At 40.5% G+C, this 17,498-nt stretch overlaps 1 protein-coding gene across 2 annotated transcripts in view; it reads right to left on the bottom strand.

Annotated features, from left to right (window-relative positions):
- EPM2A (EPM2A glucan phosphatase, laforin) overlaps positions 1–17,498 on the bottom strand; it is a 107,819-nt gene that overhangs the window by 4,172 nt on the left and 86,149 nt on the right. Inside the window, exon 3 of one of the 2 annotated variants that reach the window (XM_045499927.1) lies at positions 6,291–6,532. The exons of the other annotated variant lie outside the window; for it this stretch is intronic. Within the exon in view, the coding sequence (XP_045355883.1) occupies positions 6,291–6,532 (242 nt within the window). The remainder of the gene's footprint in view (positions 1–6,290; positions 6,533–17,498) is intronic. 2 annotated transcript variants of the gene reach the window in all.

The following is a 17,498-nucleotide window of genomic DNA, read 5'->3' on the forward strand; positions in this document are numbered from 1 at the left end:
AGGGAGAGTACTGTGTACTTGACTTACCATGTGAGCTGGGAGATCAGAAGAGGCAAAACTTCCAAAATATGCTTGAGCAGCCCTGCCAACAAGGGTGAGGCCTGCCCACGTGCAAGGCTTTTGTTCTGCGGAAGGGCTGTTAGAGGTGTAGCCCAAGTAATACTGGCTGGGAAGGGAATGACCATACAGCAAACTGTGAAGCCGGGCTCTTCCTGCTCCTGCCACAGCTGGCATCACGTGCCAAGCTCCCTGTCACAGCCGCCTCTCCAGCTACCGTGTACTTTGCCAGGAGATGAGCTGAAAACAAACTTATTTTCTTGAAACACAGCTGACATACGATGTTAGTTTCAGGGGTACAACCCAGTAATTGGACAATTCTATACTACATGCTAAGCTCAGCACAATAGGTGTAGTTACCATCTGTCACCACACAATATTATAAGATTACTGACTAGGGGAGCCTGGGGTGGCTCAGTCGGTTAAGCATCCGACTTTGGCTCAGGTTCTGAACTCACAGTTCGTGAGTTCGAGCCCTGCATTGCGCTCTGTGCTGACAGCTCAGAGCCTGGAGCCTGCTTCAGATTCTGTGTCTCCCTCTCTCTCTGCCCCTCCCCTGCTCACACTATCTCTCTCTCTCTCTCTCTCTTTCTTTCTCTTTCTCTCTTTCTTTCTCTCTCTCTTTCCCTCTCAAAAATAGATTTAAAAAAAATAATAAAAAAATATAGCCTTGAGAATCATTATTAACATGGATTTTCATTAAGTGTCCAGTGTCCAAATAGTGACCATGTGCTGTAGGAGCTTCTGGAGTCAGAGCCCCAGCCCCTGTGTTCAGCTTACACAGCATCCATGCCACCAACCTGCCCAAGCCCAGGTTCACATGGACCCATCAGGATCCCTTCCCTCAGCGCACTCTCTGGCCAGAGATTCCCGGAGGAAGGGTCTTCATCAAACGGCCCAAATGGGGCAATATCTCTCCCTTTCCTTTTTATCTGTAAAAGGTTCTTCAAGAGGCATGCATACAGCTTAGAAGCTGAAAAGGGAAATGTGTGAGTTTAGAATTTTGTGACCTCGGACATGTAGTCCTGGAAAGTAAGTGGCAGCTGCCATCGGGAAGCTCCAGAAGGCCCCCCGTTTAATTGCCGGTATCACCCTGCAGCGGTCTTCTCCTAGAATCACTTAGCCACCTCACTTAAGAACTGCCACACAAATATTTCAATAACATAACAAAAAACTAAATAAGAAGAAAGGACAGCAGACAAGGACCTGGTCCAGGATGTCCACCTGTCTCGGCCTGGCCTCCACTGGAGCTCTCACTTATTTGTATGTCTAAGGACTACAAATCAGTCTACTTTGATTAATGACAGCTAACATCTACCTGCCCCTTCTACCTGCCAAGTGCTGTTCTAAGCACTGTGCATGCAATAGTTCATTTACAATCACCTTTTAACAACTATGAGGTTGGTGCTATTATTATCCTCCGTTTATACCTGAGGGAACTGAGACGAGGAGATTTGCCCAAGGTGACCATTCAAACCCAGCCAGCACAACTCCAGAGCCTCTGGTCTTAACCACTATACTACTGCCCTTCCCTAACCTGCCTGGTCTGTGGTACTTGCTGGCCCCCATGCTGTCAGTCTGAATCCTCAGCCTCTGACCCCGACCTACCTGGTTACACTGTTGCTCCTAACCCAGGTGAGAGCAACATCCTCGCTGGGGGTTAGGCCTTCTGCCCTACAGGAGCTTTCTGTGCCCAATGGGCCATATCCCTCGATTACAAAACCCATTCTAGGGAGACTGAGCTAATGCAAAACCCACCAAGGAATAAAAAGAGGGTGTCCATAATCAGAGCTTGCACAATAAACCGGTGTCAACAAGGGCCTCTAATTTTTCATGTTTCATATACTTCGGTTCCATATAGAAGTTAATTAGATAAGAAGTTTCCATGCATACAAATGATAATACCTAAAGGCAAGAGAGAAATCCAGATTTTTTATAACAAGTATTCCAAATTTTAACTGTTGGCAACTAAGTTGAAAATTTTAAACCCTGTGCAGGTCTAACAAAACATTTAACTGTCTGTGGTTCTTACTTTGGAATTTAAAACAGGCCTTGGCTCTCAGTGGATGCTCAAGAAGCATTCATTAAGTGCATGAATAAAAAATAAAATGAAACAAAATCCAATAATACTAATTAGATCTGAGACACTACCAGACCCCTCTAATCTAACTTGTGGTCCACACCTCCTCTAGGCTAATCCGACTCTGTAATGATTAAAAGCTTCTTGAAAGCATGCAGTGAGCAAACAAAGATTGGGAGAAAGGGGACAAGGACTTGAAATCAGGGAGAAGAGTGGAAAAGGCCCTGAAGATGCCCTTTACCTAAGGTTGACCTTGAAAGAAATTACTTCTGGAACATCTCTCAGCCTTTCCAACACACACACACACACACACACACACACACACACAAACACACACACACATGCTCACTCCCTCCCTTCCTTTTTTACTCCAGGCAGATTTATGGCAGGATATATGATTATTTTATTTGAGCATATCTCCTTTTTCACCTTTGCAGTGTAATATAGATAAGGTCCATACTGTCTAGTACATCCTCTGGTAGAAAACTAAGAACTTGGGACTAAAAAATATAGTCCCAACTTTGTGATTTTCAAAGCACTTTCATATCAATCATCTTATTCTATTGTTATAAACCTATGAGGCAGAAATAATTACCCCATTTTCCAAATGCAGGAGCTAGCCTGTTTGATATCACAAAGCTCCGTGGTGGCAACAAGGCCCAAGCCCAACGTGTTGTGGCCCCAAGGTCAGTGACCGCCTCATGGCAGGGCTGCACGCACAGGGTAGCGTTGGACAGAACTGTCCAAACAAAGGGGCAGCTGGGGACTCTGGGAAGCACATTAAGTCGTTTGGGAGGCAAGGGCAGACCATTTGTTATCACCAGCACTGCACTGATAGAGGTCAAAACACAATCGGAGTACTTCCTATGTGAAAGAAAACTGAATTTTAATGAACAGACTTGGGTTTTTTTTCAGGTGACTGCTAGATTTGGGAGCTTTTCATGTCTCAGGTGAAAGACACAAACCAATTTTTTTTAAGAAAAGAAAAGAAAAATCCTAACTAACTCCTCTACATATGACAAAATGTACAAGAGTAAGGATCGATAGTACAGTTGATTGTAACAGGCCTGTGACAACCAGTGGTGACAGTCAGGCCTAACACACTGTCTTCTTTCTCAGACTTTATCTGACAGCATTATGCTACAGCTCAAAACACTTCCAGATGGATTTTTCTCTAGAGTTCTAAAAATATTCAGCTAAATTAACCTATATGTTCATTGTGCTAATATTGTGAGCCACACAGATTAATCTATTGGTCCAAACCTCCCCTGCGACTCTGGAATGGTCATTAACCCTTTGATTACTCCCCCAGTTATGCTGAGCCAAAGAAAGCCTTCATTTAACCTTCAGAGTTTGCCAAGTAGGAGCTTTCATTCGCTATCATTGGTGTTGCCAAACTGCCTCAGTGTAGAAGGTGTTCTCCTGTTGTGGTGGGGATGGGGACCTGGTGACCCTGTGACCCCCCAAAAGAATTTAACACAACTACAGTGGGCCTTTGGGGGTGGAGTTTTCCCTCAGGCTTCTGCATACCCCAAACTATCGAGCAAACACCTATTAGTCACCAGGGCCCTCGGGTAATCAATGCCTGGAATGGAACGGGACGCGGCTACAGTTAGCAGCTCAGCTACTCCAAGCTTGTCTCACGTTACACTCCCAACGGGTAACGATGCTATGAAATCAGAATCAAAGCAGCAAGAATCAGAACGCTCTCTGGAAGCTACAGGCACGTGGTCCTTACAATCTTCTCTGTTTTGAAACCAGAAACACAAAGCACTTTCGTATCAATCATCTTATTCTATTGTTATCATCTTGTAAGGCAGAAACTATTACCCTATTTTCCAAATGCAGGAACTAGCTTGCTCGATATCACACAGCTACTCAGGGGCCTTCATTCTGCTGTCACCAGTGTTTGTCAAACTGCTCCGGGGTGGAAGGCACTCCACTGTTGTGGCAGGGATGGGGGCCTGGTGACTGCGTGACCCCCACAAAAGATTTTAACACAACTATAGTGGGCCTAGATTCAACCGATGGTCTTATGTGCAACCAAAGTTATTTTGTTTCCTTGAAAAACAGCACAGCTCTAATGGCTCAATCAAGTTTCTTTGGACCAGCATTACCACCAAGAGTAACGAAACAATCTCCTCTTCAGGAAGAAAAATTACACCTCATCCCGAGTGATGGTTCAGTCCAGCCCGGCCATGAGAACCACCTGAGATTCATAAAGAGCCAAGGCAGGCAACAGCCAGGTTCCCAAGGATCCTCAAGGTCTTCTGTCCCCACCTACATCCTGGACTGTTGACTCTGGGGAGACAAGCCATCTCCCTGGCAAATGGTCTTTGTCTAACTCCAGGTCATCATGAGCACAGGGGACTGAAAGTCCACATGAGCACGCAGGGAGTAGCTCCGTAGCGCTGTGTCTGCAGCCATGATCCAAGTCTGAATGCCTGTGTTGAAATCCAGGCTGTGTGTCTTTCCCTATGACCTTGGCCACATTACTTAACATTTCCGTACCTGTCTCTTCCTCTGCAAAATGGAGATAACTACATGTGCCTGGAGTCTTGTCGGAATTATATGAGTTGGGCATGAAACTGCTTAGGAGAGTGTCTGATACGTTATGTACTTTGTGGGGGGAAGAGGACTGAGGGTGGAGACATTTCTTGGCTAGGCATCCCTGCCTTCCTTCTTTCCCCCAGAATAGCAGTTCACCAAAGTCCCTTGCCAATGCCATTCCCACAGCCCTCTGCTGCCCCCTGCTGACAGCCGGTTGAACTAGTAGTGTAACTTGATTCTCTCAGCTTCACTTCCCCTCATTCCTTTCCCAGAGAGAACCTTACTCTACCGCCGTGCTGAAATACAGAGCATTCCTGTAAAATGCCATGCCTTAGGCCTTGACTTACACTGTTTCATCCACCTGGCATGCCCTTCCTCCCTCTCCATCAACGTGTCAAAGCCACGCCCACCTCAAATGCCATGACATTAATATAGCCTCCCTGTGCTTTTCTCCCCACCTCATAACCCATGAGGAACACGTGACTCGTTACTCACACCACATTCTTCTCTGCATTGTAATTAGTTTTGAGCTTGTCTTATCACCTCTTGCCATTAGATCAAAACTATGCCTTCTGTCTCTCTCATTTTCCCAGCAGCACGCATGTCCTGACCCCTCTTCACAAAGACATGCTCAGCCAGTACTTGTGCAGTAACTACAGCCTCACCATTGCCACCCTGCCCCCAACTGTGTCATCCCTCATTATCTCTCACTTCAACTATCGCAGTAACCTCCTAACTGGTGTCCCCAGATCCACTGAGAGCCCACCTCCATCTTTTGTCCACAGGGCAAACCGCACTTCTGAAGGGGAAAAAAAAAAAAAAAAAAAGGTGATCTTGGCACTAGCCCAGTCTCCCACCCTTTCAACTGCTTCTTACTGCTTTTAGGAGACAGTCTAAAATCCTTATTGTGGCCCAAATCTGCAAGATCCTCTTCCTTCATTCCCTGACCTGCAGCCATACTGGGCTTCTTTTAGAACATTCTATGTTTTCCTGCAGCAGAGACTTCCTAAGCTGCCCCCTCACCCCCAGCAACCCCATCCTTTGATCTAGCTCAAACATACCTAGGAAAACCTTCCTTGACCCTCTTCCTACATCTGATTTGCCTGTGCATATGCTCTCACAGCAGTATCTTTCTAACACAAGTTTCATCGTATTTGTGAATTTCTGTTCGTGGTTATTTGATTAATGTGTGTCTTCCCTTTAGGACTATAAGGTCTATGGGGACAGGAGCTATGCCTGCTTTTCCTCACCACTGTGTTCCCAGCTGCCGGCATAATGCCACACATACATCAGGCACACAACAGACATATAGTTAATGAATAAACAAATCAAAGGAGCCATGTTAAACAGAATCTTGGCCAAATTATCAAAATATGTCAAATCTATTAAACCTAAATACCTTATAGTTATTCCATTTCTATCACTCATATTTAAGTCACTCAATTATAGACATAAAGGTAGGTGGGTAGGTAGATAGGTAGGTAGATAGATGATAGATAGATAGATAGATAGATAGATAGATAGATAAAGACAGACAGACAGACAGCGATGGCTTCTCTGAAACACTTCAACAAGAAGCCAGAAAGATTTTTCTGATGCTTACCTTCAGTGCTCATATCTGGGGTCGGCATCCAGATGTAGACCAAGCCTTCTTCCTTATATAGCTTAATCATGGTGTCTGGAGTCATGGGTTCTGGGTAGCGGTTACAGCCTGAGGAATTCTGTACAATATCCCATTCAGTCTGGAAATTCATTACAGCTGTAATCCCCAATTCGTGCTTCAGTTTGATGGTTACATGCTCCACTTGACGAGGGCAGCTACCCAGCCAGATATTTGGGAGAATTCTAATGAGAATACATAGAGGCAACTATTATTATTGTTACTGTTATGGTTTGAGGTCTGAGGAGCTACAGAAAATATGTGGTAATAAAATGCAATTAACCTTTAAATCTGACACAGGAAAAGCTGCATTAACAATATTAGATGTTGTAACAATATTATTGATATAATATTATTATTGAAAGAAAAAATACCGTAATGTTGTTTTTAAGGAAACAAACAATTCAATTAACTAAAATGCTAGGAAATAGGCAATAGCAAGACAAATCCAGCAACATATTAAAATAAGTCCACCAAGTTGTATTTATTCCTTGATTGTGTATGTGGTTCAACATTTGGAAACTCATCCACATATTTCAAACACTAATAAGTTAAAGGCAAAACTCCCATGATTATGGGAGTAAATCCTGTAAAACATTTACAAAAATCAGTCATCATTCCTGTTTAAAACTCTGCGTAAAAATTTCAAATAGTAAGAGAACTTTTAAACACCAGAAACTAACAAACAATAGTCTTCTTTTAAACAAAATCAAAGTCAAGATTATATCTATTAGTACCCAACGCTGTCTTACATGTTTCACCTAATGCTACAAGTTAAGAAGAAATATAACTATCTGTAAAAAATCAAAAAAGAAAAAGAAAATGTTGTCATTATTTTTCAACTATGTTTCCATATCTAAATATCCCAAAGTCTAGATTCTACCCTCAAAGTTTCTGAGTCAGTAGATCTGGGTTAAGAGTCCAAGAATTTGGACTTCTCTAACACGTTCCCAAGCAATCCTGATGCTTCTAGTTCAGGGCAAAACTTTGAGAATCACTCCTTAAAAGACTGAACTACAAAGCTATACAAAATATTACAGGTATTAGGATATATGGATTAAGGAAAATGTACCAAAATCAAACAGCTTTTCTGTGTGCCAGCAGTAGCCAGGTAGAAATGGGGAGGTGGAGGGGCGCCTGGGTGGCTGTGGCTCAGTCGTCTGACTTCAGCTCAGGTCATGATCGCTCAGTTTGAGAGTCTGAGCCCCATTTTGGACTGGCTGCTATCAGCACAAAGCCCACTTGGGACCCTCTATCCCACACTCTCTCTGTGCCTCAAAAATAAATAGACATTAAAAAAACAGAGGGGTGCCTGGGTGGCTCAGTCGGTTAAGTGGCTGACTTCAGCTCAGGACATGACCTCACGTTTTGTGGGTTTGAATCCCACACTGGGCTCTGTGCTGACAGCTCAAAGCCTGGAGCCTGCTTCGGATTCTGTGTCTTCCTGTCTCTCTGCCCTTCCCCCTACTCGCACTCTCTCTCTCTCTCTCTCTTTCTCAAGAAACAATTTTAGGGGCGCCTGGGTGGCGCAGTCGGTTAAGCGTCCGACTTCAGCCAGGTCACAATCTCGTGGTCCGTGAGTTCGAGCCCCGCGTCAGGCTCTGGGCTGATGGCTCAGAGCCTGGAGCCTGTTTCCGATTCTGTGTCTCCCTCTCTCTCTGCCCCTCCCCCGTTCATGCTCTGTCTCAAAAATAAATAAACGTTGAAAAAAAAAATTAAAAAAAAAAAAAAAGAAACAATTTTACGTTCATTTGTTAATAAACAATAAAAAAAAGAAATGGGGAGGCAGAGGTGAATCTCATTCAAAAATAAAAGCAAAATTATAAACAACTAGGAAGACATTTAACCAGAAAGATTTATGAAACTTTATTGGACATTAAGAAAAAAGACAATGAATAAATAGATATACTGTGATATTATAATAATATATATTTGGTCTTCATCGCAGTTTCTGGCACAGTTTCCTGAGTGATGAGAGCCATAAGGTCTTTCGCTGTGTTAATGAAGTAACTTCTGGATAGCACCTAAGGATGGCCTGGTTGACCAGGGGAACCAACTTTGTGATTAGAGGGACTGAACCTGAAGTCCCACCCCTCGGCTTCCAGGAAGAGAGAGGGCTGGAGGTTGAGCCAATCATCAGTGGCCAATGATTTAATCAATTATCCCTAAATAATGAAGCTTCCATAAAACCCACAAGGTCAGGATTCCAAGAACTTCCAGGTTGGTGACACAGAAAGAGTGGGGCTCCCAGAGAAGGTCTGGAAGCTCCAAGCCATCTCCCACATTCCTTGCCCTGTGCGTCTATTCCATCCGTCTGTTCCTGAATTATATCCTCTTAAAGTAAGCCAGTAACCTAGTGAAACATTTGCTGAGTCTGTGAACTGCTCTAGAAAATTAATCAAACCCAAAAAAAGGAAGGGGTCATAGTGCCTGTGATTTATAACCAGTCAGAAGCACAGGTAACAACCTGGGCTTGCAACTGACATCTGAAGTGGAGAGTGGGGGACAGTCTTCTAGGATTGAAAGCTTAACTTGGGAATCTGATGATACTTCCAGGTAGATAGTATCAGAGTCAGGTCGAATTGTAGGACCCCAAGTTGGTGCCCAGAAAATTGATGACTATATGGGGAAATCTCCTCACCTCACACACATTGAAATTGGGTCCCAGAACCCAAAAGAAATGCCATGCAAATATCATAAAAATGCAAATATTTTCCAAATCAATATATAACTTTAATGAACACTATTATAATTTATTGTGTGTGGTATATATTGTCTTCCACACTGATTATTTCACACGTGTACATTCTCTCCTGAAATAATGGGTAAATACTCTATTTAAACTTTATTTGAATCACGTCACCTAGAACTTTACTAGGTTCAATACGAAGCATTCAGACAACAGTTTATAAATGATGATGGTAGATATCACTTGATGCTCACCAGTGCCCCCAGTTATCCTCTTTCAAGCATGGAGGACTAAATTTCTTCTCTGCCTGCAAATTAGAGCCATCTGACTTGCTTTTGTCAATAATAAGTGAGCTGAAGTAACATGTGTACCTTCTAGAAGGACATATGTAGAACCCCATGCACAGGTCTCCATGCTCTATCTTTCCCTGCAGCAATGGTCATGAAAACATGTGTGGATAGTGAACTGCTAGAAGACTGAAGTGGTCTAGAATGCTAACTAAGCTCAGGAGGCCAGCTGCCCTGGAAAGCCAGTGGCTTGTTGATTTAAGCCAATTTTGCCATTGTTTGTTACCACAGCATAACCTGACTTGTTCTAACTCGATGCCTAAATAATTAATCCCTTAAAGCCCCTGATGTGCAGGAAAGAAACAGAGCAGAGGGACTACACTTTTATTTAGCTACTTTCAGACTGAGCTTAAAGCAATCCTTCTCTGTTGGGGAAAATTTTGTTTCCCAAGGGATATTTGGCCACAATTATGGAGACATTTTAGATTATGACACTGGGTGGTGTTAATGGTACCTATTAGATTGAGAGTGGGGATGTTGCCAAACATCCTATAATGCATAGGGTAGCCCACACAACAAAGAACTATCAAATCCAAAACATCGATAATGCTGTGATTAAGAAGCCTTGGGCTGGGGGAATAAAAATGAAACAGATCTCCTTACTATGGGAGGGAAGAAAGGGAACCTGGGACAGGGAATAAGACCAACATATCTGACACAGAGTTTGTGGCTCATCAGTTATGCCATTCTGATAATATGATATTCCACGTCATATTTTAAAATATGTATGTATGTGCATAAAGAGAGAGAGTTAGAGAATGAGCAAAAGTCTAATAGTACAGAGTCAAACAGCACTAAACATTTTAAGTGTAATGTTTTTACACTTTACAGCACTAAACATTTAAGTGTAATGGAAAGGGCATAAAACATAAGCCAGAAACAATGCCAATCATAGCATGATATTTTTTTTAATGTTATTTATTTTTGAGAGAAAGAGAGCAAGCAGAGGAGGGGCAGAGAGAGTGGGGGTAGACAGAAGATCCGAAGCAGGCTCTATGCTGACAGCAGCGAGCCCAATGTGGGGCTCGAACTCGTGAACCGTGAGATCATGACCTGAGCCAAAGTTGGATACTTAACCAACTGAGCCACCCAGGTGACCCCATAGCAAGATAATTTTAAAAGCACTTGGTAATAACTGTGTGACATCAGGGAAAGTTATTTCTCATCTCTAAGCCTTTGACTGATCATCTTTAAAATGAGTCTAAAAATAACTAATTCATGGGAAGAAAATTCAATGTAATAAGGTATTTGAACAGGACTGATACTAGTGTATGTGCAATAAATCAAGTGGCATTAAAGTCTAGTTGTTATAATTTACTTATTTTAGTAATTTACTTTGTATTGTAATGACTATTCAGATAATTTCCCATTGTTCTGTGTATCCTTCACTTGAATGCTGCAGAGTTTGGAATATTCACTCTATTTTCTTAGATGAAATCCAGCTTGTTTTTGTGGGGTTTTTTCCTTATGGCTGTTGTTATTGTAATTGTTAATGTTAATGTAAGAAGCCAATTGACTAATCCTCAAATATGGGTATTATCCATCCTCACTGAAAATATCTCACAATATCTAGCATCATCTAAAACTTGAATCCTACTTACACTCCAGAAGATAAACCAATTTCTTATTGCTACTTGAGCTCTAACAGGATCTATTCAAGAGATAGTCATAAAGTGGCTGTGGAGTGAGCCCTATGAGTCTGTGGAATTTTTTTTTCAAGAAATTGACTAGGTTATATATATTACATATACAGCCAGATTCCAAAACCACTAGCCTGGCAGATAGCAATAAACATGCAGAAGTTTAGTACAGAGATCTCAATACCTTTTAATAGCAGCAAAAAATATGGCAATGAGAGGGAATGAGTGCTCAGCCCTACACATGCATATGAAAATTAAGTCTGTGCCTTTCTCCAAAAATACTTTCAAAACTATGGGGCTCCTGGGTGACTCAATCGGTTAAGCATCTGACTGTTGGTTTGGGCTCAAGTCATGATCTCAAAGTTCATGAGATCAAGACCCACATTGGGCTTCAAGCTGACAGAGCAGAGCCTGTTTGGGATTCTCTCCCTCTCTCTCTGCCCCTCTCTTGCTCATTCTCTCTGTCTCTCTCTAAAAATAAATAAATAAAAACTTGAAAAATTAAAAAAAATACTTCCAAAACTAAAAATGATTCCTAGACAGATTGAGGAATGGGAAACTGTTAGGAGAGTATAGCTACAAGGATATGTGTCTATGTTTAATGTGTAGTATCTTCTAAAAAGTCAAAACTAAATCTTCTTCTGAGTCATGACAAGTATTTAATATAGTTATATTCACTAAGAATAAACTTTTGCAGAAAAAAAAGTTTTATTAATGGGAGTCTTGACTATTGCCACCCTTACTCAACCAAACTGTATTTAAATAAAATCCATCCCATTAATAATATTGCAACTTAACTAAAGACCAGAGGTGGGGGAACAGGGGATGGATGGATGGATGGATGGATGGCTGACATTCTGGAACCTTACTTTGTTGGACTGCAAATCAAAATCAATTTCATTCATTTGGGTGAATGTGGACCTGTGGTTCCGGGTAATCACATCACAAAACTACACCGTTCGCTTCACCTGTCAGGCTGGGGCCTGTGTTACAACAGCAACTGAAGCGTATGAATGAACCAGTGCCCGCTTGCTGTACCTCAGCTGTCAGTGAACGGAGGCCTTGTTGGCAATGATGAGTGCATCAGACAGAATGAGCATCCAAGCACTCTGCAAAATAAATACTGCCGGGAGTATTGACAGGAGGAGGGGGCGTGGGATAAACAGAAGATATCAGCAAAAAAAAAAAAAAAAAAAAAAAAGCCAGTTATATGGACACCACATCACAAGTTCCATCACTAATGGCCTTGAAAAATGGCAGAATAACCTTTTCCTGAAGGTGAAAATTAGCATTATATTTTGTCCGTAAGAAAAAAAAAGTTAGGAAACACAGAAATCATGCATTCAATGAATGAACATAGGATTTGTTTATCTCTTATCACACTAAGAGACCACCACTGTTGAAGACAGTGCCCCGTTCCTAGCCGTACAAACACAACACCATTTTAAAGAGGAAGAAAATGGATTTTGCTGAGGTTCTTTATAAAACCCAGCTAAGGATTTAAAAGCAAAAAAAAAAAAAATAATAATAAGATTAGCACATTTCCTAAGTTGGATAATTTTGCTGCATTTACCTTATTTAATATTTTATGGGCAATTCAATGTTAAATTAAAATGTGATCTGGCTTTTAAATAATACTTGAGGAAAAAAAAAAAAAAGTCTATCAGTCCTATCATTTAGATCTCATTAGTGGGAAAGCAAGAGAAACGTTAAAATCAACCTCCAGTAAGCTCCAAGCTTCATTAGCACATGTAACTCCTGCTGAAAATCTGTCCTCTGTGTCAACTGCTATGTTATTAATACCAAACTTCTACCCAAAAAAGGGTGCTTCTAATACACTCCAGTTAAGGCTAAATGACTGCGCAAAGACAAGTTTCAACTTAGAGAGTGATACTAATTAATTTCTTTATTAAAATAGTTTTATTATAGTTTGCTTACAGGTTATAGACTACAGTATGTAGACAGCACATTCTAATTTCTACAGGTAGTTAGTTTCTTAGATTTGGGGGGGGGGGTGTGCTTGAGTTTAAAGCCACATGAAGCAAATATTTTTGACATATGTTCTTTTTATTTTCTATATTAAAAATGACATATAATTAATTATTAAGGTCTGTTATGGGTTGAATTGTATTTCCTCTAAATTTCTAACCCCAGCACTTCTTTTTACTTGGAGATAGGATCTCTACAGGGCAATCAAGTTAAAATGAAGCCCTTAGGGTGGGCTCTAATCCAACATGACTGTTGTTCGTATAAGAAGGGGAGATTTGGACACAGACACGTACAGAGGGAAGATGATGTGAACATAAAAGAAGACAGTCATCTACAAGGCAAGGAGAGAGGCCTGGAACACAGCCTTCCCTTGCAGCCCTCAGAATGAGTCAGCCCTGTAGATACCTTGATCCTGAACTCCTGGCCTCCAGAACTGAGATAGTAATTTTCCGTTGTTCAAAAGCCACCCAGTTTGTGGCACTTTGTCAGACCAGCCCCGGGAAACTAATACAAAGTCTGAACATTCCAATTTAAAATACATACGTTCAATCATCCAGATTCTTCAAATATCCATATATCAAGTATGCTTAAAGTAAAATATTTTAATAGATTTTCTCAGCTTTCATCCTGATCTCTGAAAGTCTAAATTAACTTTTGATTGTGGCATTCCAATCGTCCTCTCATACACAATACTACTCATCCACATTCCTTAACTCATGTCCTTCAGTCCATCACTTGAGCACCTCCAGCATGGCAGACAAGATCAGCAGGCCCCTGGTTGGGCTATTTTGGCTTACTTCTTTCATGAATTCATTCTGTTTGTTTGTTTGCTTGTTCTCATTTTCAGAGAGAGAGAGACAGAGAGAACACACATGTACATGCAAGTGGGAAAGGGGCAGAAGGAGGAGAGAGAGAATCTTAAACAGGCTCTGTGAACCCAACGTGGGGCTCAGTCTCACAACCATGAGATCGTAACCTGAGCCAAAATCAAGAGTCAGATGCCTGACCAACTGAGTCACCCTGGCGCCCTTGGGTTTCCTTCTTGATCTAATAACTCACTTCTGAAGTTCTGAGATATCCAGTTTTGGTAACTACAATATAGTCTTGGGCCACTTTGCTTGGCTTTCAGAAACTGGACCTCAATGGAGACTCACCTGAAATATGTAAGAGCACAGTCTTCAGACTCACAAATTCTTAACCCTGAGTCCAAGAGACTTTGGCTTTCTGAGTTTTGAGAATTTGTCGCCCTGAAATTTGGTTTATAGACCATATCAATAGATTACAGTGGTAAATAAGACAACTGGCATACTTCATTTTCATAAAGTCAGTCACAGGGTAACACAAAGATTGAGACAAATAACTAGGCTAAGTAGCCTCAGTTAGTTACTGTGATACAAATCTCAACAAAATGTTCTACTAAAACATCCTCTTGGCATGTTAATTTTGTTTCCAATATTGAGCACTCCTTGAAAGAGTAAAGTGTCACATTTAATACTTTTTCACATAATGAACTTGAAGGGATTTGTTTAAAATTAATCACTTGCAAAATGAACGAGGAACCACTGAAGATCAAAGAAGTAATTAAAAATTAAACATAAGATTTTTTTTAAGATTGTTCTAAAGTCATTCTATCTATTCGACAAATATGTAATGATGCTTGCTTTTTTCTGGGAACTTAATAAATTGTGAGCAAGACAGTACACCCTCATCTGAGCCTACATTCTTTGAGAAAGATAGGCAATTAGCAAATAAATACACAAAATGTATACAATTAATCTGTAATGCGCTACTGAGGACATAAACAGGGAGTTAAAATAGAGGATCATGGGAAAGTTAGACAGTCAGGAAGGCCCTCCCTGAAAAGGTGGCATTAAAACCGAGACCTGATGTGGAAAAAGGAGTGAGACATTTAATGGTCTTATGGTGAGAAGGAGGTACACCTTAGGAACTGACAAGAATCTGGAGACATGGAGTGAGGTGAACAAGAAGGGACTATGGCATGAGATACACTGAGAAGACCGTGCCAGGACTTACTGCTGTGCTAGGGAATTTGTATAACAAAACAAAAGCAATAGAAAAGCAGTGAAGGATTTTTAAGTAGAGGAGTTACACGGACTTACGTCAGCATTTTTAAAGGATGACTCCACCTGTTATGGAGAAAATGGATTGGGCAGAAGATAGAGCAGAAACTATAGAGGAAGAGGGAGGACTTTTGGGATAGTGATGGCCTGGAACACAGCGGTACAGATAGAGAAAAGTGGATTAATTCAAAATGTACTTTAGCAGTGGAACCAGCAGAACTTGCACATTAACCAGATGAAATAGTTGAGGGGAAGGAAAAATTCAAAAATGACTCCAAATTGACTAATGTGATATCCTAAGCTACAGTTGCTTTACCAGGTCTGCCTTCAGTGAAGCCTACAGCTCTCAGTTTGTGTATTATGTATTTTTACAAGTTTCAGATTAACCAACATTTCACCAGGCATCATGCTAATGGCATCCACATGCCTAAAAGCTTGATGATATCAAACTATTCAAACTTCCTTTCAGTGTTCTACTCAAATCTTTATTCCCATTATAAAAGTGTTAATAACATAGGGTTTTTATTGATGTGAGAACTTTGTACACAGAATAAGTTAAATCAACTAGATTTAACTCATATGAAAGAAATATCCATGTACACAAAGTGGTACACAGGAAACTGATGTATCTACTCAATCAATTCACTAAAGATATTTTTAAAATTTATTTTTTATACCTGTGGGTCTTTATTTCAGCTCTAGAACAAATAAAAATGAATTTAGGAAACATGACAATCAAAAAATGAAAAAAAAATCATGATTTTTCTTTTTTTATGGTAATTCTTCTTCATTGCCAACCAGTCATTTGAGTGATTAAAATAGGAGTTTCTAGTGAGAAAAACAATTCTGTTCAGTACTGTCAGCACAACAGATGTTTCCATTGTAAATTTCTTTTTTCTTTAAGATTTTATTTTTAAATATCCTCTATACCCTGTATGGAAACCAATTTGACAATAAATTTCATATTTAAAAAAATAATAATAAAATAAAATATAAATAAGTAAATATCCTCTACACCCAACATGGGGCTCAAACTTATAACCCCAAGATCAAGAGTTGCACACTCTACTGACTGAGCCAGCCAGGCGCCTCTCATTATAAATCTCTTGACAAAAAAATAAAAAAATTAAAAGATGGGATTATTCATGTAGACCAGTGATTTTCAAATATTAATGTGGAGACAAATCACCTAGGGATCACCTTAAGAGGCAGATAATGATTCAGTCAAATCTGGGTTAGAGCCTAATATTATGCACTTTCACAGACTCCCCTGTAGTACCAAGGCTGTTGGCCCTTGGAACACACTTTGAGTAGCCAGGAGTACTCTAACAATGGTGTTGACTCTAAAAGTATTATTTTATTAAACGTCACAACAGTTCACTACATTTCAGTACTCAGTACTTCAGTACTTAGGAACTCTGTTAAGTAAATGAAGTAAGATCCTTGTGCTAGAGCAAACAGAAAGACAAGCATTTTATCTCTATTACTGATGCTAATATTAGAGGCCTGATATCAACCATGCAGGGAGGCTGCTATTTTTAAAAAATTTCTCCTAATTACAGAACATTTTAAAATCTCTTTAGCCCTTTTTCTTGATTTTCCAGTGAAGAACCTGCAGGAAGCCAAATGACTATCTTACATAACAATCTTGCTTGGCTCTAAGACATTCCTCCTTTCTACAGCACTCATTGGCTTCTTGAGAGTGACCTAAAATTCCCTTTTGTGTTATCTTTTAAAAATGCAGTTGGAGATTTTTTACATATAGATGCTGAAAACTGGGGAAATTTCACATAAGGCTTGAATATTACGGGGGAACGAAGGGATTTAAATGGTGGAAAACTCTAATGCAATTAGCAGTGTTGCAGCCAAGGGTGTCAGAAACTAGATAAGGTTCCAGAAAGACAAACAATGAACATCTCCCCTTCCCTATTTGATGTGAATTCTTACGATGGTAAGAACAGAGGAGAGATGTCAAACTATTAATATTCCAATATTGAGACCTACAAAATCCCTGAGAAGCTTTGCTTCTTTCTTTCAGCCTGGAGTCAGGGCACATGGTATATTTCCCAGTGTATAGAGAGAAGACATGATAGGCAATAAACCCTCCTAAGGATGAGCAGATCAAAAAGCCCTCTGTTTTTAGTTACCTGCGGGTCCTGAGGCTCCACAGATATGGGAAAAGAGGCCAGGTATCAGTGATACTTCATCTCCTTATGTTATTCCTAAGAAGGGTCTTAAAGAGTCAGACATGCAGTCTAATACAATTCTCAAGGAGGAGAAGTACCACTTATACCCAAACCAAAATTGTCATATTTAAATTGGTAATCTTTAATAACTCTACTCGTTATGAGAGTGCATTCAGTTACGTGGTGCTCTTACTTGCAGCTAATTTGTTCTGGCAAGAC

This window comes from Leopardus geoffroyi, chromosome B2, assembly GCF_018350155.1.
Source record: "Leopardus geoffroyi isolate Oge1 chromosome B2, O.geoffroyi_Oge1_pat1.0, whole genome shotgun sequence".
Lineage (NCBI taxonomy): Eukaryota > Metazoa > Chordata > Mammalia > Carnivora > Felidae > Leopardus > Leopardus geoffroyi.